At 36.4% G+C, this 26,516-nt stretch overlaps 4 protein-coding genes across 4 annotated transcripts in view; 3 read left to right on the top strand and 1 right to left on the bottom strand.

Annotated features, from left to right (window-relative positions):
• Positions 1 to 3,488: 3,488 nt before the first annotated feature.
• Positions 3,489 to 11,814, top strand: LOC107862738 (CDT1-like protein a, chloroplastic). The gene is made up of 9 exons (XM_016708384.2): positions 3,489 to 3,645; positions 5,356 to 5,602; positions 5,681 to 5,800; positions 6,703 to 6,928; positions 7,489 to 8,133; positions 9,954 to 10,155; positions 10,292 to 10,382; positions 11,282 to 11,351; positions 11,509 to 11,814. The coding sequence occupies exons 2-8, from the start codon at positions 5,382 to 5,384 to the stop codon at positions 11,334 to 11,336; spliced, it is 1,560 nt and encodes a 519-aa protein (XP_016563870.2). The 5' UTR covers positions 3,489 to 3,645; positions 5,356 to 5,381; the 3' UTR covers positions 11,337 to 11,351; positions 11,509 to 11,814.
• Positions 11,815 to 12,472: 658 nt separating this feature from the next.
• LOC107862735 (pentatricopeptide repeat-containing protein At2g22410, mitochondrial) lies at positions 12,473 to 14,077 on the top strand. Its single transcript, XM_016708381.2, has one exon. The coding sequence runs from the start codon at positions 12,473 to 12,475 to the stop codon at positions 14,075 to 14,077; it is 1,605 nt and encodes a 534-aa protein (XP_016563867.2).
• A 750-nt stretch (positions 14,078 to 14,827) lies between these two features.
• Positions 14,828 to 15,796, top strand: LOC107862736 (kunitz trypsin inhibitor 5). Its single transcript, XM_016708382.2, has one exon. It carries the CDS (start codon positions 15,019 to 15,021, stop codon positions 15,634 to 15,636), a length of 618 nt encoding a protein of 205 aa, XP_016563868.1. The 5' UTR covers positions 14,828 to 15,018; the 3' UTR covers positions 15,637 to 15,796.
• A 929-nt stretch (positions 15,797 to 16,725) lies between these two features.
• LOC107862734 (protein virilizer homolog) overlaps positions 16,726 to 26,516 on the bottom strand; it is a 37,819-nt gene continuing 28,028 nt past the window's right edge. The window contains exons 23-28 of the mRNA XM_016708380.2: positions 22,202 to 22,524; positions 20,816 to 20,990; positions 19,348 to 20,736; positions 18,464 to 19,270; positions 18,159 to 18,230; positions 16,726 to 17,059 (exon numbers count right to left, since the gene is read on the bottom strand). Coding sequence (XP_016563866.2) covers positions 17,039 to 17,059; positions 18,159 to 18,230; positions 18,464 to 19,270; positions 19,348 to 20,736; positions 20,816 to 20,990; positions 22,202 to 22,524 — 2,787 coding nt within the window. The 3' untranslated portion in view covers positions 16,726 to 17,038. The remainder of the gene's footprint in view (positions 17,060 to 18,158; positions 18,231 to 18,463; positions 19,271 to 19,347; positions 20,737 to 20,815; positions 20,991 to 22,201; positions 22,525 to 26,516) is intronic.

Below are 26,516 nucleotides of genomic sequence, written 5' to 3'. Positions count from 1 at the left end.
CATTATTTATATTTATATTTTTTCTCAAGTGGGTCTGAATAGAATAGAATGTATGCACGTTATTTTTAGTAGAGAGAGGTTGATGTTGTTTCCAAAAGACTTTCGATTAAGATGAAGCAAACTTAAAGTATGAATTAAAGAAATTTGAAACATAATAAATAATAAATGATGGTAGATATCATAAGTTCAAAAATTACGAAAATTGGCTACTATTACGACTGGTGAGGTGCTCTAAACTACTGCTTTCTTCGTCTTAAATTGAGATGGCACATTGATTAATAAAAATAATTAATAATATGATTAATTTACCATACTATTTCTATTAAATGATGTTTATATTTTAATTTGAAGAAAAAAAGTAATTAATGAAAAGAATAAAACATGATTTTTCTTTCTCATCTTTATTAATAAAAAAGGATAAATAAAATAAAAAATCAAATTAAAAAATTTGAGACTAAGAGAGTATAACATTAAAGACTATTAATGGTCTAACACTATTCGACTAACTTTTCGCCTAAGTAATCGCAACCTGTGCTTCCTATTAATTAAGATTATGTCCTAAGTAAATGGAGATGGTATTATATTCTGTCTAATCATCATTCTCTGGTATTTCTTCGGTCTATCTACGTCCCATTGTATCCTGCATCCCACGCCTCCAACAATTAAAATAAACAGAAAACATACAATTTTTCTTGCAATCACATAATTAATTTAGATAGAAACAGTATTATTTAGAAACAAAATCAAGGTTGGCTTTGTTTAATATGCTGACGTCATGATGGTGTATTCGACACGTGTAAGGTGTACGTGGAAGGAGCAGGGAAGTTGGTCGGCGGGGGACCCACTGTGATTTGTTAGGTGGGGCCTGGTGAGTTTGCCGCTATCAAAATAATTGAGGAGGGGACACTGCAAAGATTTAACGGAGCGGAAAAAAACTAAATAGAAAATGATAGTACCCTTTCTTTGATGTCAGATTCAGATTTTTTTCTAAGTTGATTGACGTTGATTATAAGGAATTTTTTTTTTTTTTTTCGGGAGGACAGGGGTGGGGGGTGGGGGGGTCAAGTCTCAATTTATTCGACATTTACCGCAACATCATATTTAATAAAATCTCATATAGTGGTAGAACATATTTAAAGTTAGAGAGGTTTTTCTGAAAGATATTCGCTTCAATTGAAATAAAATAAAGCAATATTTAAAAAAAAAATATGATAATGATAGTAAAATTTGGTGAAACATTCGTACGAAGAATTATAATGTCAACTATAAAGTGCCTTTTCAATTGAGAATTTCTCAATTTTCAAAAAGATTATTGTTATTTCACGATTTAAAAAAGTGGGATTCATGTCGTTCAATTGTTGTTTTACGAGCTAAACTTCAAGGAGATGACATTTTGAATGTTTTGTAATTAAATATAAACTATGTTATAGCGTTTTATTGATAAAAATCTAAATCAAATATATTATCGAATAAAATTCTTTTTCCATTATTATGTTGCTTTCCCTTATTATATACTCTCTCCGTTTCAAATTACACGTCTTAAATTTTTTAATTTGATTTTACATTTTACTTATTTTTTTTCATTAATCAAGAAAAGACAATTTTTTCCCCATATTTTATCCTTTGCATTAATTATTTTTTTCTTCAAATTAAAATGTAAATATCATTTAATAAGGATACAATAGTAAACTAGATATATTTTTAATTTTTTTTTTCTTAATCAATGTGTCATCTCAATTTGGGACAGAGAAAATAACAGGCAATTGGCTTTATTTTTAAAATTACAACTCTCGTATTTTACTGAAACAAGTCATATAATAAATGGTTGTGCATGACATAGCAATTGAACAACCTAAAAGAAGCAAAAACACACATTGGTTCTTTTCCATTATTGGGTGAACCCCATTTACTGATGAAATCGATAGGAATAAGCCATGCTTTGTTCAGTAAAAGTTTTGCGGGAATTTCTTTTATTTCTAAAAGCATGACTTTATCAATTTTGAAATTGAACGTATATATATATGTAGGAAGTAAGTTGTGCCTTGTATTATTAACTTTTTAGGGGTCGTTTGATTTTGAAGTTAAGTTATGTTAAGATTAATTATATTGAAATTAATTATATCGTGATTAGTTATGTTGTGATTAACTATTCTAGTATTATTTATTATTGATTGTTTGATTTGTTATATTATAAATAATATGCATTGTGTAATTTCTAAGAATAAGTTATTTAATTACGAAAATATTCTTTACTTTTTATATTAGTGATGTAACGAAAGGAGTTTAGGAGTATTTTCTGTTATTTTAACTATTTTATCTTAAAATAACTTATCTCAAAATTATTATTCCATTTAGAGACGAGGATAACATATTTTAGTAAAATATATTAATACTAAGATACGTTATTTGAAATTCTGATCAAATAAGGGATTAAGGAATACTAAAAATCTATTCCGTGACTATCTTCTTATATCCATCACATCAAACGCCCCCTTAAGATATAATATTTTGAAACCTAATTTATGTCCCTACCGTCTTAAGTTCCGTAGAAAATTAAATTATGTATTGCAAGGCATAATTTATGGATTGCAAAAGCATGAGTTTCTACGAATTAAATAACATAATTTGGTATGCCTCGTAAGATATAACTTGTGTTATATTATTATTATTATTTTTTTAAAATTGCCTTGGGGTTCTTTGTTTTTTCAATGTTAAAGATATTTCGGTCCCTTTATTGTCAATCAGAATGGTGAAGGGCAAAAGTTAAAGGGAATTCTCAAGAATGCTTCTATGGGATAGTTTTAGATTTTTGTCCTTTAATATGTTAAGCAGTAAAAATGTAGTTAAAAGTATCTGATATTCAAAGAAAAACATCGCAAGACATAAATTATACGTTGATAATTTTTTTTCGAGGTACACTTTATAAGACCCAACTTATTCATACCAACTTATATTGCTTCAAATTTTTGTTGAACAAGGCAAATATTTTCTAAAATTTTGTAGAAAATTCACAAGAGACATAACATTACAAACTTATTGTTGATAGAGACTAAGTCCTCTTAATCTCTGTGGAACAAGGTACAAGATATATCTTACAAGACATAACTTATTCATACAGACTATAAATATTAAATTCTCTAAATCTTTATTAAATACGACAAGAAATTTCTAAATTTCTGCCTTGTAAATGAGATAGATACTATATAATATATGTTGGACAAAACTTTTGTCTAGCGAAATTAGGTCATATTTAAGGATATTTTGACCCACAATTCTTTATCAAATGAGATGCAAAAACAAAAATAATAATCGATAATTTAAAGAGAAAAAAATTAAAGGTCACACTAAAATAAAAAATAAAAGTAGGGGCATTCGTGCGAATGACCCGTTGGATAACCTACCGAAACCTGGATATGGGGAGGCCCAAGTGCAAAGAATGTTTTATGGGCCTTCAGGCCCAAAATTGAATATAACGGGTATATCTCTTTTTGAATTAAAGGTCCAACAGTTCTTTCCCTCCTCTCACAACGGATAAAATTCTCGACTAGGGTTTCCAATTGATTGGCTGAATTGCTATCATCGCTTTTGCGATCCACAAATTCAGTAGCTGAAAGAATATCTCACATTCCCCAAGTAGATTTGAAGGTAACGATTTCTCCATTACTTACTTTTATACTTATTACGACCGTTTTTGGTTAATTTTATTTTTTTGCCACTATTATTCGATTATACAGTTTACAGTAAGCTTATTTTACTTATAAATTCGAAATTCAGTTGTTTATATTACAGTAGCTGGGAATAATTGTTAAGTAACTGTTGAGAAGAAATATTAAGAATGTTGATGGAAGTAACTTTGGATTGCACGTACTGTAATGCTCGAGCTAGCAGCACCAAAAATGCAATGTCTCCAAAGAAAGAAAGAATTACAAATTCCTCCATCCCCCCCCCCCCCCCCCCCAAAAAAAAAAGAAAGAAATCTCCGAGGTTTAGTAAGAGGGCCTATAACTTTTTGTTTAACTGTAGCAGTTATTTTCTTTTTATGGATGTGTGTCCGGTATGGAGGAAACCGTTTTCCATGGAAAAACATTTTCTTGGAAAATAAGTGGTTTCTTACTTATTTTCTTGTGTTCGGTATGCAAGTGAAAAGTATTATTCTAAAAGCATTTGTATATATGTAACACAAAACTATGAGGTTGGATGTTTTGAGAAGGGGGAGGGGGTGAGAGGCGAGTGGGGATGGAGGAGGGGGTGAGGTAGTGGTGGAACCGGAATTTTCACTAAGGGGTTCAAAATATAAAGTAGTAAACACATGAACTTGCCGAAGGTGGTTCGATGTCTACTATATATACATAAAAGATTATCTCAATCATGTATAAAGAGTATAATTTTCCGCCAAGGGGGTTTGGACCCCCTGACCCAAGTTAGCTCCACCCCTGGTTTGGGGGTAGTGATGGGTTGGGTGATTGTGAGGAGATAGTGCCAAATATTTTCCCTACTTTCATTAAGGAAGTCACTGTCCTTATTTTCAAGGAGCTTGTTTTCCTTAAAAAAATACAACAACAACAACAACAACAAACCCAGTGTATTCCTACATACTGGGATCTGGGGGGTAAGATGTACGCAGTCCATACCACTACCTCTGGAGAAGTAGAAAGGCTGTTTCCAATAGACCTCCGGCTCAAGACAAGGAATTTTCCTTAAAAAAATATTTTCCAAAATTGTTAACCAACTGGATACGAGAAAATAGATGTTTTCCTCCATACCGGACACACCTTTTGTGTTTTTCAAGTTCACCTGATTTATCTAAGCGGCCAATTTGTTTAACATAGGACATCCTTGTGGTTGCTATTGCCTAAATGAGCTTACATCCAACGTGCTCCCCTAGCATGACATGGGATTTTGGTTGTAATTGATGTTTAGTGAAATTGTAACTCACATCTACCCTTTGTCTTCGTAATTATGTTTGTGTTTGCTCTTTTTCTTTCATCTCTTTTAAAGTAAATTGTGACTTGATTATACTTTACTCCGTCCATGTGTTGGAGTCTATCGGCTTCATTTAGATAGTACTCCAAAGAAAATTTGTCTCCAGTAGGCCTTTTATTTGATTGCAGGAGTTGATCTCTGGACAATCAGCTTCATAGTGTAAAAAACTCTAAAATAATTGTTCTACTAAATGTTTCTATTAGTTTTATTCTGTTCTCAGTTCAGTTAAGTGGATGCTTCCACTTTTACATGTTGTGAATGTGTTATTTATTGTCCTTGTATTAGATTAAGGCAGTAGGCTCCTATATGATTTGGTTGAATTACTTTTGTCCCAATGTAAAGGTGCTTCTAACACGAGGTTTCTTCTTCCAGATCTGTACTGCTCTTTATATTAAAATATGGAGAAAATAGACGACTTAGTTGCTGAAGAAGGAGTTCTGGATGTAAAAGATCAAAGCTTTATGCCTGGGACAGAGAAGTCAAGTGTTCTATCTCCTTTACCTTTGGAGAAAATGGGGACCGCTGGAGCTGCGACAGAATTTTCATCTTTGACACCAGCGAAAAAGGACGAGCAATCACACATTACCCATGAAATAGATATTGCTGCGCTTCCTGAAAAGTTTGCTCCTCATTAAACTAGATTTCAAGTCTATCCATGTAATGGTTTCTAACTCTAACAATATGTATTGATTTTCAGATACAGAAACTTGTCAGAGTTCTTTGATCGCATGGTTTCCTCATTGAGATTGCTGAGTCTACGAAAACGGTCACCTACTTTTCAGAACGTGTCCAGTCAGGTTGAAGTACTGACAGGAAGGTAGCTGGGTTTTCCAACCTCATTTTCTCATTACTCTTTTTGCTTGACTATCTGCAATTGTTTCTTGATAGTGGTAGCTCTCTTTCTGGTTATCATTCTTGAGAAAATCAAAACAATAAGTTTCCTGGAGCGAGTTAAACATTTTATAATTTACATGAATGATAGGTGCACACACATTGGCCCGGACGCCACAGTTATAAAAAAATTAGTTTACATGAATGATATTAGCTCTTGTACATATCTCTTCTTTCAGAATTCCCCATGTTCGATTAACGGCTTGAAGCATTGAGAAAAAAGAATTTAATAATTTGAAGCTATAAATGGCGTTTGTTTCAAAACCAGGTGAATTTGTTTTCACCTAATACCGTTCTCTAATACTTGCCTTTTAATCTGCTGAAAATAGCGGTTTTGAAAGGAACTAGGTTATCTATATAACAGTTGTTTTGTTGACTGTGAACCATGAGATTGGGATGCCTGATTTTATTCTATTACCAACAGCAAGTAGCTTAGTAAGCATTGTGGTGGGTTACAGAGATCCGTTTGGCTTGTCAGTTTTACAAATTTTCCCTTATAGAAGTTGTATGAAGTGAAGTATCAAGACTTTGTTTAGTGATACTTAGCCTGCTTTTGTTGGAAACCTGTGGATTTATGGATTATGAAACTGAGATTTGGAAGGGTGGTAAAGTGGGTTCAAATTTGTCTAGGACTGAGGAGGTAGCATTGATCTGGATTTATGGGGCTGCAAATGTTATCAGTTTCAATTCTCTAGTAATTCTACTGTTCACTAACTGCAGCTATAAAATGTATCATACAAGTGTATATTGGTATCATTTTCATTCTCAGTCCATAGTTGGAACATATTTCAGCAATTAAGTCTATATTCATCTACTTCTTTTTGTCAGAAAATTCATACACAGGCATCTCGCACAGATAAAGTACATAGTTCCTGAAGCTATTCAGATAGATAAATTACTTGTACATGATGCGAAGACCATGTGCATGAAGCCAGATGTTAAAGTTACCTTGCATTTTGATGTTGTGGAAGATCACCTAGAACAGTCGAAGTTTATGACCCTCAGCAGTCTTTTTGCATCCAGGCTTATGGATTTTCTCCATAAACATGCTCAGGTAATAACACTAAGTTTTGGTACTTAACTGTTTCTGGAAGAATTCTTCAAACTAGTCTTGACACGAGTAATTGGATATGAGAATCTGGTGCTTCAGTAAATAGTTATATCTAATTGAAGAATACCCTCCTTGTTTTTTATCCCCTTGTGCATAGATTTTTCTCCTCAAATGAGTGAAAATTCTGCTGTTTCATAACCAGATTAAGCTAATTGTTCAAAAATATTTCTCACAATATCACATTACTTCAATTGCTGATTTGTTAGGTTCTTTATTGGCTATTTTGTGAGGAGCTATTGTAAAGGATTTATTTATTTGGATGGATTAAGTCGTCTTGATCCTGAGTAATGTATTATAATTCCGTGGATCAGATTTTGGTCTTGCTATAACTTATTAACTCTTTCTTGAAATAGTTTGCTCTTTAAATTGGTTTCTGAAGATTAGAATGTGTGATATCCTGCTATTCGTTGGGGTTCAAGACACAGATATACATCTTTGTTTGTGCAGCGAAGTTTATTCCATCATATATATACTCCGAGATTTTCATTTTGCTATTGAAGCAGGATTGTGACATCCCTGAAGCTGTACTTCCTGACCCGTTTAACCAAAGCTGCCTCACTAGCAATGCAGACTTGCCTATAGATATATCAAGTTCTAATGAATCCAACTCATTATCATCATCCCATCTCTGTCCATCCTTCAGTCCACGCTTTTCTCGGGAATCAGCTTTTGCAGAAGCAAAAATAGATCAGTTCTCGGTACCTTTGTCTACAGGCACACCTTATGAGTCTGATTCTACATTGAATCAGGAACTTGACTCTGAAAGGACATCTCCTGAGTCATCCAAATCTTCCATCAACCAGAACAATGTCGAAGAGTGCCAACCTATACCTGCTTGTAGTTTGGTTGGAAATGAAAGAACTCCTATGAAGATTCTGTCTGAGAGTGAATTAATGCTTGAAACACCTGCTCAACCTACACCAAAGAGATCGGTGCCAATTACCGAAGACAAGCACAAGAAAATGACAGAACAAGAATCTCTTGTTCTCAATCTAACTGTCAAAAGGTCACTAGATTTTTCTACATTACCTGGTGCAGAGATGCCTTCAGATTTGATTTCGGGGAGCATAGAGCATCATGAGCTTAACATGGAAAGGAAGACTATTTCAAATGAAGATCATGTTAATGCTGATGTTTTCCCTAATGAGGTACCATTTATTACCTGGGAAGTTCTTAGATGTTTTACATTTAGAAAAGTCACGAAGAACTTTCTGATGTTAATGAGTAATTTCATTTTGAGCACTCAATAACCTATGCTGTGATTACATGTGTTTCTTTGTTGTCTTTTAGTTTTGAAACAGTGATGATCCACTATCTTCAACTAGTTTAAAATAATTTACTTTATTACTGTAGTTAGTTTTGCTGTCAAGATATTTCCTCCTTCAGCTCTCTCTGGTATAAGCAGCTAAATAAAATGCTAATTGGGCATCTGTTTCTTGGTTGGCATTTAGTATTATTAGGAGAAGAATTTTGTGGTGCACCTAAGGGTTTGGTCTAGTGGTCAATAAAGTGGGTGTAAACCTTGGAGACTAGGCTTTTCAATTCCAACAGAAGCAGAAACACTAGGCCATCCATTTCCATCTGCCTTAAGCACACCAGTTTATCCAAGTTCTTCAACAAAAATTACAAGCTTTTCAGAGAAAGGTGATAAAGTTAACTTACAAAGGAAGAAGAACTATAAATTAGAAATTAGAAATTGGAAGACATGCAGTGATTAACATGCATGTGTGCTGGTAAAAGACATTATTTTGGAAAATATTTTCTTTTTTGTCTTTGGATTCATCAAAGGAAGAACAGCTAGAAATTAGAAATTAGAAATTGGATGACATGCAGTGATTAACATGCATGTGTGCTGGTAAAAGGCATTATTTTGGAAAATATTTTCTTTTTTGTCTTTGGATTCATCAATCTTAAAATTTAAGTGACAAGACTTTTCTTGTTTCTCTTTTCTTCTATAACGGCGGTGTCTGTGCTAACTTGCGTGCACCTTAACTATTCCATTGGGAATCTGCTGCACTATTTAGGTCTGGCAGTAAAACTGTTGTAAACATAGAGTTAATAATTTTGTGCAAGGAAAAGAAGGGCAAGGTTTAGCGATTTAGGTGGAATTCTTTTAAAAACAACAATTATAGGCGGAAGTCAAGTCCGTGGTACTTGTTCAATAAATTACCACCTCCCCTCAAATGATATGCCATGGCTCAAAAGGGTTACATACAAGAACAACTAGAGAAAAGTAGTAGAAGATGACAAGTGAAAACACTATCCCCTTATGACAAGAAAGTGAAAACACTATTGAATGGTGGATACATCAGTTTTCATACAATGATGATTTGTTGATATTCAGGGAGTTTCCGCGATGTAGAAGTGGTATCCCAAAGTGAAGAACCCACCCACACATGGTTCTCTACAGAAAACACCCAATCATCTTTACTTTGGAACCTCGTGGGTACACAGAACTTGTTCATTCATCTCATTATGTTATTGGGAATCATCGAATCTTGTGGTTAAATGGGATTGCCACCATGCAGGTGTATGGTTGAATCACATTGTGACAAGAAAGTGAAAACACTATTAATGGTCACATTGTGACAAGAAAGTGAAAACACTATTAATGGTGGTCACATCGGTTTTCTTTCAATAATAATTTATCGATACTCGGGGAACTTTACCCGATGTACTGGTAGTATTCTACCGTGAAGAACCCACACATGGTTCTCTACAGAAAACACTCAAACATCTATGCTTTGAAACCTTGTGGGTATGCAGAATTTTTTCGTTCAACTCGTTATGTTGTCATGACTCTTTGAATCTTGTTAGATGGGATTACATCATCCAGGTGTATGATAAATTGCCTTATGTCTACTTAGCATATTCAAAACTGAAAAGGCAACTTGTACTGTTGCCTCCACATTTTTGCTTGCTTTATTGATATGTTTACCATGAAATTAATTGTGAATCTTTTGGGTAGGTTCAAGAAAGGAGTTGCTCTTTTTGCAAGGAAGAGAAGATCTATCAAAGTCACTTAACTGCAGCGCGGCAGGAATCCTTTGGTTTATCGGATCTTGTTCGTCTAATTCACCGTATTTTTCAGTCTGTTGGCTGTCAATCAATGACTAAAATGGAACTTGTTCACAAGATCATAGTGAATGACTTTGATATTGATGAGAACAGTATGCTCTAAAGCTGTATCCATTCTGTTCTTAGCTGTATCCATTCTGTTCTTACCTTTGCTTATGCTCAAAAGCTGTATCCAGTCTTTTCTTACTTTTCCTGACTCATATGTATTAATGTATTTTGTCTGTGTAGCTGATGTGGAAGGGCAGATAGAACTTCTTGAGAGGCTAGTTCCAGATTGGCTATATAAGAAGTCTGCTCCTACTGGAGACCTTCTGTACAGGTATCTATCATGTAAAACATGTACTGAATTTTGTTTTGATTTTACTATGTTAGGGAGTAGGGAGCCGGGGGTCTATCGGAAACAGCCTTTCTACTTCATCAGAGGTAGAGGTATGGACTGCGTACATCTTAACCCCCCCAGACTCCACTAGGTGGGAATACACTGGGTTTGTTGTTGTAGGGAGTATGGTGTGGTCGAATGTTTTCCCTTTGTTTTAGAGGGTTGCAGGTTCAGTCTCCAATGACATTTTCTCCACAGAATCTATAGCCATTGGTATTTAGGTGATTTTGTGAGTTCGGACACTGTTTTCCTACAATAGCTTTATCTTAAATTGTTGAAATTTTGCTCTTAATGATATTGTTGCATTGATAGTTGCTCAATCGGCTTGGTACTAACACAGGTGCTGCTGTTTCCTGGCACCTGTTTTGCACAAACCTTTTAGTTATTGCTCCTTGTGAACAGAGAAATGAGAGATGATTTTGGTGATTGGTAGGTTAACAATGTACAAGAGGGCTCCTTTTAAAGTTTTGAGAGGAAATATCGGTAGTTTCCTACTCTTTGAGATTCCTAATCATTTTGATATAATCAGAACTTTCAACAACAATAAAATCATTTAAAATATTCCAAGTACTTTTAACAATTCTCTAGTTTTAATTCTTCTTGATTGTCATCAAGCTATCGTTAGCTTCTAGCATCTATTATTTTCGTCAAAGATTGTTAAGGAGACAACCATAAACCAATAAATTTTGGAGAATGTGCTCACTTGAATAGCTTTTTATCGTATATGGTTGCATAAACTTTTGGAGAATGTTACTTTGCATGGCTTCTTTTGGTGGAGTATATGATTTTTTTTTTTCTGTAATTCAAGTTCTTGATAGTAATACTGTTTCTGGGTGCAGTATCAAGAAAGCTTCAGACTTGAACTCAGTCTGCGAAAGGGTTGTAGGTGTATGATCTATTTGATCCAAGGTTAGTGCCCTTGCACTTATATTCTTATATAGAAAACAATGCATTGATAAACTCCAAAATAGTAAGGGACAACTATCGCGACCCTTAGATGTGCTGCAAAGGCAGGCTCTATGTACTCCTCTCTGCTAAACTTGTGATGATTTATCCTCTTTTTCAGGGGAAATTCTGTTGGAGTTGCTCAGAATAGAAGCACAGTTGTGGTTCCTCAACCCAATTGGAAAGCATATACAAGAACTTGGTGCATTTCCGGAGAGTATCTAAGATGAGGGAGGATGAATGATTGATTATTGTCCAAAACATGTAACGAATGCATGCCTTTAACTGCGTAATTTTCTCTGAAGTAGATTAGTGTGAATGAAGATTGCAGAGCAGCTTGTTGCCATTAAAGTTGCTGTACATTTTTGTAGTATGTCATTACTCACCTAATTGATTTGACAAAGCAGCTTGATGTTGCATTTCCTCCTCCTTGTCGTTCCTACATTTACATGTGTTCCTTTAAATAACACGCGCGTGATATTCATTCAGTATATATATAAAAATGAATCGAATGTTTGAGGGATTCAGTATATTTGTAGAAACGCATCAAATATTTTGAGAGATCTGAAACTTGAGAAATATTTGTGTTGGAAGTTAAAAGAGTAAAAACCATCTAGTTTCTTATATTTGTCAGTAGTATTAATGTTTGATACTCATAAATCATAATCATTTTTTTCTGGTCGTGATTGTTTTGTTTGATCCTAACTTCAAATAACTCTACCTTCCAAGTCTTTCTTTTCACAGTGCCAATACATTTGTATAACACAATATATTCAGTGTAATTTCACGAGTGGTACTTGTTTTGAGAGGGTACGACGTACCCAGAACTTACTTCTACCTTGTAGAGATTGTTTTCAATAAATCCCTCCGCTAAACTAAGGTCTCAGAACTGTGAGAAAATATTAGAATTAACTCAAACAATTGGCCACACAATTGCTTAATGAAGATAGCAACTCCGTGTTTATATATTATATATGTAATTCATGTATAATATGTGTATGATCGAGTACGACGGTTTTACAACACTCTAAGAACCTACTGTCAAGTGAGTGGGCAATACAAAATATTGCAGTATTCGGATTTTGATGATCCAAAAAAGTGAGAAACTGGTAGTAAGAGCTGCTACTTTGAAACGTTTACTTGACAAATGTATAAGCCATGAATATTTAATCAAGCAAATTCATGCACAATCCATCACATGTAATCTCTTTACCCAATCTCACCAATCATTTGCTTGCAAATTGCTCAACGTATATACAAAACTGAACAAACCATTCTATGCCCACAAGGTGTTCGATCAAATTGCCCAACCAGATATTGTCTCCTGGACTTGTCTTTTATCTCTGCATTTGCAATTACAAGAACCCACTAAAGCTTTCTCGCTGTTCGCCCGCTTGTTTTCGACTCCGATGAAGCCCGATTCGCATTCTATTGTTGCAGCTCTTTCAGCTTGTGCTAGAACTCAGGACCTGATTAGTGGAAAAACAGTGCACGCGATGGCGTATAGATTTCTTGATCGAGCTGCACCGATTGTGGGTAATGCTCTGATTGATATGTATAGTCGAACGGAGAGAATTTTGTTGGCTATACGTGTGTTTGATAGTATGGATGTTACGGATGTTGCTACTTGGACTAGTTTGCTCAATGGGTTTGTTGTAGCCAGGGAAATAGAGTCAGCTTGGAAGTTGTTTGAGGAAATGGATTGTAGGAATGCCATTTCATGGACGGTGATGATTGTGGGATGTGTACGTGGTAAAGAACCGGTTGGGGCGTTGGAGTTGTTTAAAAGAATGAGGAAGGAAGGCGTTGATAGCCCGACCTCAGTTACCATTGTCGCGGTGTTATCTGGTTGTGCTGATATTGGAGCTTTAGATTTTGGGAGGTCTATTCATGGATATGTGAATAAAGTAGCTGGTTTTGCTATGGATGTTGGTGCAAATAACGCGCTGATTGATATGTACGCGAAAAGTGGGAATCTTGATTTTGCTATGACGATTTTTAAGGGAATGATAAAGAAGGATGCTTTCTCGTGGACTAGTATAGTTTTAGGTTTGGCACTTCACAGTAGAGGAAGAAATGCCCTCGAGGTTTTCGATGAGATGTTGGAATCTGGGGTGACTGCAAATGAGGTAACTTATCTCTCAGTTCTATCTGCTTGTAGCCACGCTGGATTAGTTAACGAGGGGAGGGAATTATTCAACAGGCTGAAGAATGACACTAGTTGCGCGACTAAGATAGAGCATTACGGATGTATGGTGGACCTCCTTGGTCGTGCAGGTCATTTAGATGAAGCAGTGCGATTGATTCACCATATGCCTATGAAACCAGATGCTGTCATATGGAGGTCACTTCTGAGTGCCTCTGTCGCGAATAGAAATCTGGAATTAGCTGAAATGGCTGCCGGGAAAGCACTTGAACTAGAACCTCATGATGACGGGGTGTATGTATTACTTTGGAATTTGTATAACTCTGGTAATAAGTTGGAAGAGGCCTCCAGGACAGTGAAGATGATGAGAGATCAAAAAATCAAGAAAAAACCTGGTTGTAGTTGGATTGAAATTAATGGAATTCTTCATGAATACGTGGCCGAAACATCCAGACAACATGTCTATGATGGGATTTACAGGGTATTAGATACAATTCTAAAGCAATCAAATTTGGACCTCGTTACTAATCCTAAAGAAATGTAATCTTTTGGTAACCATACAATTTTCTGCCCTGGATTTAGGTGTGATGATTGGGAAAAAGGACAAAAAACTCAAGGTTCCGGTCCAAGTTCGTTTAACTATGGGAGGCACTGCTTCTTAGTGTGTGGTAGATCAGTGTATTTCTGACACTTTTAGGATGACAGTACTGCACTATTAGGTGATTTTTCCTCATGTCCAAGATTTGACGGACAAAGTTACTTGATACTTGTGCTAGTGGGATAGTGGGATGTAGCAGGTAACTGTAAAATTAGTTGAGGTGCGTATAATTCGACCCAGACACCATTGTTTTTTTTCTAAAGTGTCGGGTTAACTGGAAAAAGGAGGATTAGAGTCCACAGTAGCCCCTAATCCGCACAACACCAGCAGCATCAGCAGTACAAGTAAGAAACTTTCATATATTGTATTTCTCTTTGATGGATACTTTAAGAGATTTTCTTTGATGCCTCATATGAGGTGCATCCAGATCATCTTATCCAGAGTATCCACATTTACTTTTCATGCTTAGCTAATGCATGATCTAGGAACCAGCATGTTGACCTTTTGAATATTGAAACTTGGACAGAAAAACAATTCATGTATATATTATATATGTAAGATGAAAGCTAGAGGAAAAAGTAGTTGCATAATTTGCCTGTCATAAATATGTAACGTGCCGTAAAGCATAGTAGAAGCGACTAAATGGTTTAATGTGCTATATACGTGCTCATCATTTTCTCAGTATCTTATCAATTTGTCAGAGAATAGTAAGTTACATTGATCTAAAAATTAGAAAATTTGGGTTTATGTGAAAGTTAAACACCACCCAAAGAAGAAAACAAGTTGTCTTTCAGTACTTAGATCCATTGACCATGTGCATTTCTTGAATTCCCTCAGCTATAAAAGCCCAATTAAACCTTCAATCTATTCACAAGCACAAGCTCAAAATGAAGATCAACCAATTTTTCCTTCCCTTCCTCATCCTTGCTATCTCTTCTAACTCTTTCCTCTCTTCAGCAGCCGAATCCCCTCCGGCAGTAGTCGACATTGCCGGAAAGATACTCCGGATGGGCGTCGACTACTACATTTTGCCAGTGGTACGTGGCAGAGGTGGTGGACTCACCCTAGACAGTATTGGCGATAAAACTTGTCCACTTGATGCTGTTGTCCAAGAACAAAATGAAATCAACCAAGGCCTCCCGTTGACCTTTACACCCTTTAATGCAAAGAAAAGCGTGATTCGCGAATCGACTGATTTAAACATCATATTCTCAGCAAATTCCATCTGTGTTCAGACAACCCTGTGGAAGCTTGGTGACTACGATGAAAAGACCGGGAAATACTTCATTACAATAGGTGGAAATGAAGGAAATCCCGGCAGGGAAACTCTAAGTAATTGGTTCAAGATCGAGAAATTCGAACGCGATTATAAGCTGATATACTGTCCTACAGTATGCAAATTCTGCAAGGTCATTTGCAAAGATGTTGGCATATTCATTCAGGATGGAGTTAGACGTTTGGCTTTGAGTGATGTCCCATTCAAGGTCATGTTTAAGAAGGCTTAATAAATAATAACTCGTCAATGATTGGAGAAAAAAAATGATAGCAATACTTATTTGAATGTCTTTGAGATTATGCTTAAATGTATTGGTAATAACTAATAAGAGAAGCATGAGCTTCCGAAGTTTAAAAAATAAAATGCACGCTCACATTGTTTTCCTTTGATTAATGTCTGAATAATCAAAAAAGGCAATAAGAGAAGCATGACAAGCTTCTAATACTACATATTGAGTAGTAAATGTGTCTCTTATTTCCCATGCAAAGAGAGAGTTGCTTTATTTTTCCTGTCTGCAAATCTATGGTGAAAGCGTAGCTATACACACATACATACATACGTACCTACACAAATATACAACATACCTAACATAATCCTATAAATAAGATTTAGAGGGGGTAAAATGTACTCTACCACAGGTGGAGTAGAGAGATTGTTTCGGTCATTGAAATAGACCCAAGTCCAAAAAGACAGACGAGAAAGCTTCGTGAAAAGAACGACGAATCTTTATTTGTTCACAATCGCCCAAACTATCAAGCAAGCAATCACAATATTTTGAGGCTATCATAAGCTCACCGAGGAGAAATAATACTTTGAAACTAAATGAGTACCACTCTCCCATCCATGAGTGATCGAGCAAGAGTTCTAAGAATTCTTTTTGAATCGTAATTTACGTGGCTATAAATAATATCATCATACGATTTTTAAAGTAACCACTGCTGTCATGAACAAGCTGAGCAAAAATTAAAAATATAGAAATGAGCATAATAGACAAGGTACAAGTAGTAGTACATCACATCGAGGATAAGAGAATTGTTTAGAGATGATTTGATTATTGTCCTACATTAACCTTTAGATGATTTGATTATTGTCCTACATTAACCTTTAGATGAATCAATCTATTAAGTGTGAAACTATAAAATATATGCCCCAACGATGTAGACTTAAAACTCACATAAAAGAAAGTTGTCTCGAAAGGCCTCCCATTGTTTGGAATACACCGACTTGGCAAAAACAGGGCTCAACGAACGAGAAAGAAAAAAACAATATACGTGATACCACATAGTTACAGCAGAAAATCCAACCACAAGAGAGAAGATGAGAGGCGTTGCAATGAATGCAAACTCATTGAAAAAACAGCTATGCTGGCCGCAACAAAATTTACTCGTACACATTCAAAGACATGTTCTAAAGCTAACAAACTAATATAATGCACAATGACATACATGTTTATAAACACGAATTGAGACATTAATACAACATTTTCTGTACAAGGGGGTGACCGCTGTTTCTCCAAACTTCTACAGTTGCATTTAGCAGCTCGTAAACAATAAAGGCTGCGACGAGTTCCACATTCAATAGGCAGAAAGACAAGAAGCCAGAACTTAGCCATGATTCCACTGGTATCCCACTTAGAGATGGCCCAATCTCTCCTGCCAAACCATTAGCATTATCAGAAACTTTCCCCATACATTCCCCCCACAGAAAACAATATACTCAATGGAGTCTGGGGAGGTTAGGATGTGCGCATATCCTACCCCTACCTTTTGTGGGATAAGGAAGCTGTTTCCGATAGACCCTTGGTTCAAAATAAGTGCAATCATAACATGATAGACAGCAAAATAGCCAAAAAGGAAAAAAATAATAATACTACAAGACAGACAAAACAATCAAAGTAACACGTCATAGTAGGCTTGAAGAAAAGAATACCATGCAGATGAGAAGATGAGAAAAAGAGGCTAGCATCCTGTCTCTCCCTCGGGGAAGTACTACTACACACTACTACTTACTATCCTTCTACCCAAATCCCCGACCTCCAAACCTTCTTATATCTAGAGCCATGTCCTCAGTAAGTTGAAGCTGTGTCATGTCCTGTCTAATCACCTTTTCACAATTGTTCTTCGGCGTACCTCTCCCTCTCCTGAAACCTACTATAGCCAAACCCCCTCACACCTCCTTATGGGTGCCTTTGCACAACTACTTGTCACATACCCGAACCACCTCAACTCCACTCTTACCTCATCTTTTCGGCTATGGAGGCCAGTCCCACCTTGTATGCACAACTTCATTCCCAATCGTGTCTCTCCTAGTAGGTATGCCTGCATATCGATCATCCTCATCTTCTGAACGTGTGCGTTCTTGACGAGTCAACACTCTACTTCACACATCAGTTAGGTCTAACCACCACTCTGCAGAACTTACCTTTAAGCCTCGGTGACACATTCTTGTCACACATTCCATAGGAAACTAAAAAATAAATAAATAGAGGGGACAAACAATTAAGTACCCAAGGTACATTGGGTGACTATGAAATCCAGAAAAAATTGTCACAAAATGAAAAGGAAAATTTAAAATAAATGAGGAAAAAAAAATCTCTGGTCAGCATTGCATTATTTGTGTCACATAGAGGGGGAGAAAAAACTATGTTCAGCATAGCAACATTAAACTGTATAACAAAGTGCATAGCAGCGGGGCAAAAGAAAGAGCAGACAAACATGTTTAACTTGCATAACAAGCAGATGCCAGTCATACCTGAAGCATCTGCATCAACTTTGGATGTTGTTCTAATAGCTGGCAGAGTTTGTCACGGTCACTCAAGAGAGACTGCAAGGATGGGTAATTATCAAAATCAACCAGATAACTATCTGATACAGCGAATACTCTATACTTAATAATTTGACACAATTACTAAAATAATCACACTAGTTGATTCAACAAGTTGTGGAACTTTAACTATTTCTAGTTTCCATAATCAGTAGTCTCCTAATAACATCAACTACAGAGAGTTGGTTGCCATAAATGCAATGTAAAACGCGTGCCTGTGTTAGCATAAGTACCTGAATAGCTTCTGGAGATCTAAAAAAATCTTGTAATGACATTCCAGAATCTTGCTGCTGGTTGACAATATCACCTTGCTGTTGTGGAACTTGAGAGAGAGAGTGGTCTATTTGCTGCTGTTGTAACGAAGGTGAGACATTCTCCTGCTGTTGGGTCTGGTAGTACACATGAGCTGGAGAAACTTGAGGTTGATGCAACAGCTGTGGTGGCTGCATTGGCATTTGCATGTGCAGGGGGCTTTGTAGCAACGGGACACTTTGCTCTGACTGCGGTGAAGCTGGAACAAGTGGCCTAACATGTGGAGGACGAGGGAGTTGAGGGGGCTGAAGTGGCTGCAGCTGGGTTACAGAAGGTATAGAGTGAATGGCAGGAAGATGCTGTGAGATGCTAGGGAGCTTTTCATTGTGATATGGAGCTGAGCTACTTCCATAAAGATTGACAGGCATTGATCCATGCCTATTAAATAACAAAGGTGGTGCTAATGGGGGTGGAGGATAAGTTGTTAAAATGGGACCAGATGCTGAAATGTTACCCGGTCGAACATCACTTGAATGTGCTAGAGAGGTCTGCTGAAGCTCATTAGTTCCAATACTTTGATTATAAACTGGAGTCTGGGAAGTTAGATTTTTTAATGACGATAAATTAGAAAGGCTAATTGTATATGGGGGCGGCGTCGGAGGAAGAGGTGGAAGAGGCCTAACAGATCCTCCAGGTGAAGGAAGTGATGTCCGACCAAACTTTGAATCTGGCAAAGGACTGGAGGTTACAGGGGCTGAAGCACCAACTGATAAGTACTCAGCTTGAACCTATTACAAAAGTAAACACCATTTTTAGCAAACAAAGAATAATTATAATAATAACTGAAAATAATGCATCTTCTCACATGGAAGCCTGGTGGTAAATGAGGCTGGACATCTATCGTAGAGCTGACGAACGGAGAAGATTGGCTTACGATACGATCTGCACTTTGAGACAACAAGGATGACATTGTCACAGGGGGCGGAGTTGGCGGTAATGGTGTCTGCAATTTTGGGTCAAAATATCCCTGGGAACCAATGGTTGGAGGAGTAGCTCCACTTTGCTTTCCAGTAGATCTAGAATAGAAGTTAGGAGGCATCCGAGAATCAACAGCTGCCTGTACTGATGACGGAGAAGCCACTGTAAAGGCAGAAGCACCTACACCAGAGCTAACTGCTGCTGCAGGCGAAGCAAAAACATTGGAGGTCTTACTTGGGAAATTTTTTGTGTCCTCGTACTGATCACTGAATTTCCTATCCGAAGATATACTAGGTTCTCGAGCCAACGGCAGCTCAGGACGAGAAACCGACATCCTAGAAGAATATTCACTTTGGGCATTTTCATCAGCATTTGAGGCCCCAGGTGTACCCAGCTGAGAGAATTGACTAGTTTCATGCACCTCACTTTCTGTCTCTTCAACGATTGACCGAGGAGAGTTTTGTCCGACTGCAGATGCAAGCTGGTGTAGATTATCATCCGGCTGAGGAAAAGGCAGCTTATCATCAGGTTCAGATTCCTCTGCATCAAATACAATATCTATCCCCAGGAGATCATCATCGGGATCAGACTTCAGATGACGAGATTTACTCGACTTATCCACATCTGTTTTGTTTTCAGGCGTTGCTGCTTTCTCTTGTGCAGAAGCTGAATCGGTAACCATGAAACCCGGAGGATTCTGGCGTTCTCTTTGCCTAGCCATGAATTCATCAACGTGAATAGACGGTGGTCTCCCACTACTAGACCCTATTCGTGGTACTGCTATTACATTAGGATTATTAGATCCATCTGCACTTCTTTCCCTTGCAACATAGTCATCCACATGCATAGAAGGAGGCCTGCTTGTGTTTGGCTTGCGCTGTCGGAAAGTGTCCCTGCGAGTAGGACCTGAAGGAACAATGGTAGGTATAGAACCCCGTGGGAATGAACCCTGTATGGCAGTCTCGGCTGAGGCACTATCTACCCTGGCGCGCCTATTTGGTCCTTCCATTGAGGAGAGCTTCCTTTTACTACTAAGACCTGTCTGTGTCAAACTATCACGCAAATTTTCAGGGCACTCCCATGAAAACTTGTCTCCAAATTCATTTAAATCATAATCCTCAATCCTTTCAGCACCACCATCTAATATGGCATGTATTTTTGAGGAATATGGGGTATTTGAAGAAGGAAAACGAATATTGCTCATTATATCATCTGCCGTAACTGTGCCAGTAGGTTTCTGCAGAAAAAGCATTAATGACCTGGCTGACTCCTTGACCTGTCCACCAAAAAATCCAATTACATACATCCTGAAGCAACAAGAGAATGAACCGAGAGCAGGAAAATTGGAAGTATACCTGGTCCAGAGAAATCTTGTCCAATACAGGCAAAGAGGAACTGTCACTTGCCTTCAACAAATTAACAAGTTCCTCTACAGATTCAATGCTCTCTTCAACAAGCCCGTCCTTGGCAACATTGTCATTTTCAAACCCGAAGAGGTACTTGATTGCAGCAACTCTCTCCATGTTCACACTGTTAAGAATATTTTAAGAACAAAGTGCACACCAAATTACAAGAGAAGTTTGAAAACAATGCCAAGTCATGCAAAGATTTACAGGTCCTGGTGCTGATTTTGACTAACATCGTCCCAATAGGATAAGAATCGGGTAATAGGAAGTACAGAAGAATGTTTAGCATGCCAAAATTGTTTACATAACAAAATAAAGGACTTGAATAAATCTAATCACAACTCTCATAAGCCCGACCCCATATCAATAAATGCACATCTGAAGACAAATTAATATCATGTCTTTCAGTTGTTAGAAGCACGGGGAACTGCATATACATAAGTGGTATTATCTTCATGTATAGTACAAGACTATCCAAACAAAAAAAGTTGAAGGAAACATGAGTTGACAGACCTATTCAATTCTGTCTTAAGTTGTATATGACTATCTCATATCTCATAACACACTCTTTAGATCTATACATTAATATTTCCTCATCTTCAGATAAAGCACATTTAGACTTAGTTACTCTTTGTCATGTATAGAGATCAGTTACTCAAGACGCTTGCTCTGATCTTCTAGCATCAGGAATTTTCCAAACGATAGAATGAAAAACTTGTCAGAGGAAGTCCAATAGGGATGAAAAATAAAAACATGAAAGATAATTTCAAGGTGTTCGCATAACATCAATTGAGTAGCAAGTTACATCCATCCTAACATACAACATCAACAACTCAATCAACTTACAATTAGCTATATGAATTTTCATTGTCCAGTTGCTCCATTTAAATTCATCTCAGTCCAATGCTATATAAAATAAAATTTGAAACAGCCTACAACAACCATGGAAAAAGGTCCTCTTAACACTAGGAGTTCTCTACATTTTCTAATGGCATATAAATCTCAAGCAAGACAAAAGACTCACAGCAAATATTGGACCTACGTAAATGTACGAACCTGAGTATAACCTAATCCTAACTAATTGGTATAGATTCTTTTCTTCTATGGTCCCCCATTTCGCTAGGTCTTACATGGAATCCAAGATAATGCTGATCTTTCAAAACTAATTCCTTTCATGTGATTTAAGATCTAAAATGATAGGCATGTATCCGAATGTATTTAATGTATTTGAACAATGGCCAAGCACCTGAGAAACAGACAGAATCCTCACGCTTAACTAATGCACCCACAGTCCCCACCATAAAAAATGTAAAAATTGAACATGGACAGACAGACCTTTCTCCATCCATGCAAAAAGACAATGCACCAGAGGATAAAATCCCAATGCCCTGAATAGTATAAGTTGGTAGATCATCCTTTGAAGCAGGTGTCCTTAACAGACTTTCCCAGCAACACAGCAATGGAGGATGCTCCTTCCAGTCAAGACTGAAATCACGGTTTAGACCATTTTCAAATTGTTTCTCCAGTTCCTGCTCCTCAATGCTAGAAGACTGAACACGCAGACAAAGTGAAAGCAGAGCATCTTTTCCTTTGGCAGATGACCAAAATAATCTTAATGCTAGCAGGCAGGAAAACAATTCTCTTCCAGCAGGTAGGACCTAACAATTTTGGAGAAGGAAGTAATGTCAGAAGATTCACAAATGAGAAGAAAAAAAACAAGAAATATTCTTATTAAGTTACCTTTAATAAAAGGAAACAAAAAAACTACTTGTTGAGTCATAATTCATAAAACCTAGTTAGGAATTGATCAAAAAAACTGACCCAGGTTCGAGACACCAGTAACAACCCCAATTATATATTACATGGCTGAAATCCAAATGACTAAAATGGTTCCTCTAAAAATTCAGTTGAAGGGGTTAGTCACGTGCAGTGTTTGATATCATTTGGTATAAGTGCAGGTGGGTGGGGGAGAGGAGGCCCAGGGAGCTATGGGGATGGTTCTTTGTGATTGTTGTAAATTTGAATAAGGCCACAGTATATCCTTCAGCACCAAGATGGTACTGGTAAGTCAAATATTTACAGAACAAGGAAAGCCCTATAAAATAGAGGGGAATCAAAAACGTCTACAAGTGATTCTGCATCCTCTACATCATTCTCTTTACACCAGAACTGAAAGACAAAAAAACAAGAGTTCTCAACATAGAACTACTTTTATCCTTAAAACATCTACTAACTGAATACTTGCTAGGTCTACAGGAGCAAGTCTTATATAGCAGGAATAGACAGACTTGTAGCTGAAAACACTTGCACCCTTTAAAAGACATCATGGTAACACTTTTTATACCAATGCAAAAAAGTTGTGCAAAAACCATATATACATATGTGGAGCTTTTCAAAAATTTCAAAAATAGCTTCAGAATACAGTATTATACTAGGGCTTCTTTACATCAGAAGATAAATCACACAAGGAAATTCATCTTTATCTTCTGTCTTGAACTACCCTTGCCTATTTGTTTTCTTAACCTGTTGTAAAATATTCTGAAACATTTATTTTTTAAAATATATGAATTAAACACACTCATCTAAAAGAATCTAAAAGAAACTCTGATAAGTGCTCTATTGTCCTATCCTTGCACCAATGAAACAGATTTTCTAAGCAAATATACTCTACAACTGCTATCTGATTCCTTTCTCCATCAAAATACGTCCTGATCGTTTCCAACCATATACTCCATAAGATGCATAAAGGTGGCTGACAATAGACACTGCACATCTCTAGACACCACCCAGTTCACTCAAAATTAACATAAAACAACAGTCCAGATTAGTCAGGCAAGAACACAATGAATCAGTATGTGATTCGTTGATTCTACTTCCTTCTCACATAGATACACCTGCAGCACATTATAAATCCTTTCCTCTGGATAAGATCTGGAGTTAAACAGGTCCTTCACTATCTATCAGCCAACCAGTGAATAATTTTTTGAACTGTCCAGTTTGAAGGGTCCTAAAACAGCTAACAGCTGACTGATTTCATCTACTTCCCAATCATTAAAGTTCTTTCTAAACTGAATATTCCAACAAGCTTCAGAGTAACACACTGACACCACACAATCTTTATTCACAGAGTATTTTAAATGGGGAACTTTTCTTTAAGTCTCCCAACACCAACTATTACTCTGATTATATTTTCAATGTAATAACATAACCAAACACCAAAAAATGAACATTTCGTTAGAATTTCCTTTTTCATTCAGGACCAAGGTATGTGTCCTCCCACTTACTTTTTCTTTTCTTTTCTTTTTTTCCTTAGAAAATATGCAAAGATTTCTGCCATCGAAAATATAATTGGAAACCTGTTAGAATATGAGGAGTAGGAATAGCATATATAATCCTACTTGGAAAAGGATTGCAATGTAGTGTCCTATTAGGAAAAGGATTGGAATGTAGTGTCTATAAATAGGATCTCAATGTAATAATGTCGTTACAACAATTCAATAATATTCTTCTTATTATTTTTCTCACATGGTATCAGAGTTTCACGATCTTGGTAAAGAATCAAAGTATCAGAGCTTCACGATCTTGGTAAAGAATCTCCGCTGCCGGCGGGCGGCTATAATCCATATATGCCACCAGTCTGGCCAATGATTATGTTACCAAAAGTTGGGTCACTGACTCACTGTGTATCTTTCTAGTGACTATTTTCTCATATCTTTGCATAGCACCATGCATCTGTCCGGTGACTACTTTTTCATATCTATTTTTCTTAGCACCGTGCATCTTTCCGAACTACTTTCTCATATCTGAGTTGTATAGCACCGTGCATCTTTTTGGTGACTCATCAGATCTAATTTACGTAGTTCCGTAAGTCTTTTCGGTGACTCCTTAGATCTAATTTATGTGGGGTCGTTCCATTATTCCAACCCTACCAATATAATTTCTCTTTTTCAGTAGGGTCATGCCATCATTCCAACCCTGCCAACATAATTTCTTTTTTTCAGTAGAATCGTGCCGTCATTCCAACCCTACCCATATAATTTCTATTTTTCAATAAGGTCGTGCCGTCATTCGGACCCTACTCATATTTCTCTTTCTCAGTAGGGTCGTTTCGTCATTCTGACCCTACCCATATAATTTTTTCTCAAATGGTAACCACTTTTCAGCCATCAAATCTAATAATTCAGCGCTTGAGTATGTTCTGGCTAGTTCTTTGGTGACTATCTTGTTCAAGATCTACTCATCTCTTGATTTCAAGATGACCCTTATATTTTATACCAGTTTCCAGCATTTTCCGGCAATTTTTCAGTGACACATTGACTTTCCGGCTATGTTTACTACTTTTCGGATCACTTTTTCAGTTTGTTCCGTTTCAGTTGAGGTTTCCCAAACGTCCAAAGCAGTCTTTATCAGTTTTTTTGCCAATATCTTCACCAAGTCCCTCATTGATCCTCGTATTAGTTACATTCATAACAAGCTTGGTACATATCTTCTATGCACCAGCTTGAGGGAGAGTGTTAGAATATGAGTAGGAGTAGGAATAACATATATAATCCTACTTGGAAAAAGATTGCAATGTAGTGTCCTATTAGGAAAATGATTGGAATGTAGTGTCTATAAATAAGGTCTCAATGTAATAATATAGTTAGAACAATTCAATAATATTCTTATTATTATTCTCACAAAACCAATTAAATGGTTTTTTTCTTACTTAATCTAGAGAACATCCTAAAACAGGTTCTTAGATTTAAAATTTGTGATGCTTGGGATGTGATTTTGACTCGATTGTTTCAATTTCATGTTCATTTACACCTTTTAATTAGCATATGTTAAAATCCCTAATTTTCATGACTGTTCTTTAAACCTTAAATTCTTAGCTTCGGATGCTGTTGGTGGATTCTCCGGTTGATCTTACTTAACATGATTCATATTAAATGTTGCTTGTTAATTCAAAATTCTTATCTTTGTTCACTTAAGATGATTTTAGGATTCCGCTATAGATTTTGAAATGTATTGCATATTGATGGAAAGCTATTTTTTCATATGTGTGTATATATATATTTCAAAAAAAATATAATAGATTTTACGTGTTTAACTTTAGTATTTGGTCATGAGTTTGTCCTAATTTGATTCTACTTTACATCTTAAGAAAAATATTTTATTATTTGATTCTTAGACTATTTCTTGCCCTCAATATAGAGTTGCATATTTTTTTGGTTTGTATAATTATGGTATATTATGATTCGGCTGACAGTAATTCTCCTTAATTTAATATGTTACTTGCTTATTTATGAAAAATGGAGATTTGATTTTACAACTAATTGATTTAGCCTTTCTATTAAGGAAAATAAATATCTTTTTTTTCCTTGGTGCCAGGCCATTAATGTGCTCTATTTTTCTTACTGTTAGTTTTGTCCTTACCTCGGTTTTTTTTTTCTCCCTATTTGAGTTTAGTTTTGTTTCTTGATTATTTCTTCTAATTTGTGTGAGCCTTGTATTTCCTGCTGCTGCTTTGTTACTACCATTGTTTATATTTTCTTATATTTTCTTGTAGTAGTGGTTGTGGGCGTTGATGGTTGGATAGGGTCATGTACGAGGGGATTGGAGCGGGGGGCTGTTGTGGGGGCGGGGAAAGAGGAAAGGGCGGGGGTGG

This window comes from Capsicum annuum, chromosome 3 (assembly GCF_002878395.1).
Source record: "Capsicum annuum cultivar UCD-10X-F1 chromosome 3, UCD10Xv1.1, whole genome shotgun sequence".
In the NCBI taxonomy this organism is placed as follows: domain Eukaryota; kingdom Viridiplantae; phylum Streptophyta; class Magnoliopsida; order Solanales; family Solanaceae; genus Capsicum; species Capsicum annuum.
The sequence above is the reverse complement of the archived record's forward strand: the minus strand, read 5'-3'. Positions and strand labels throughout refer to the sequence as shown.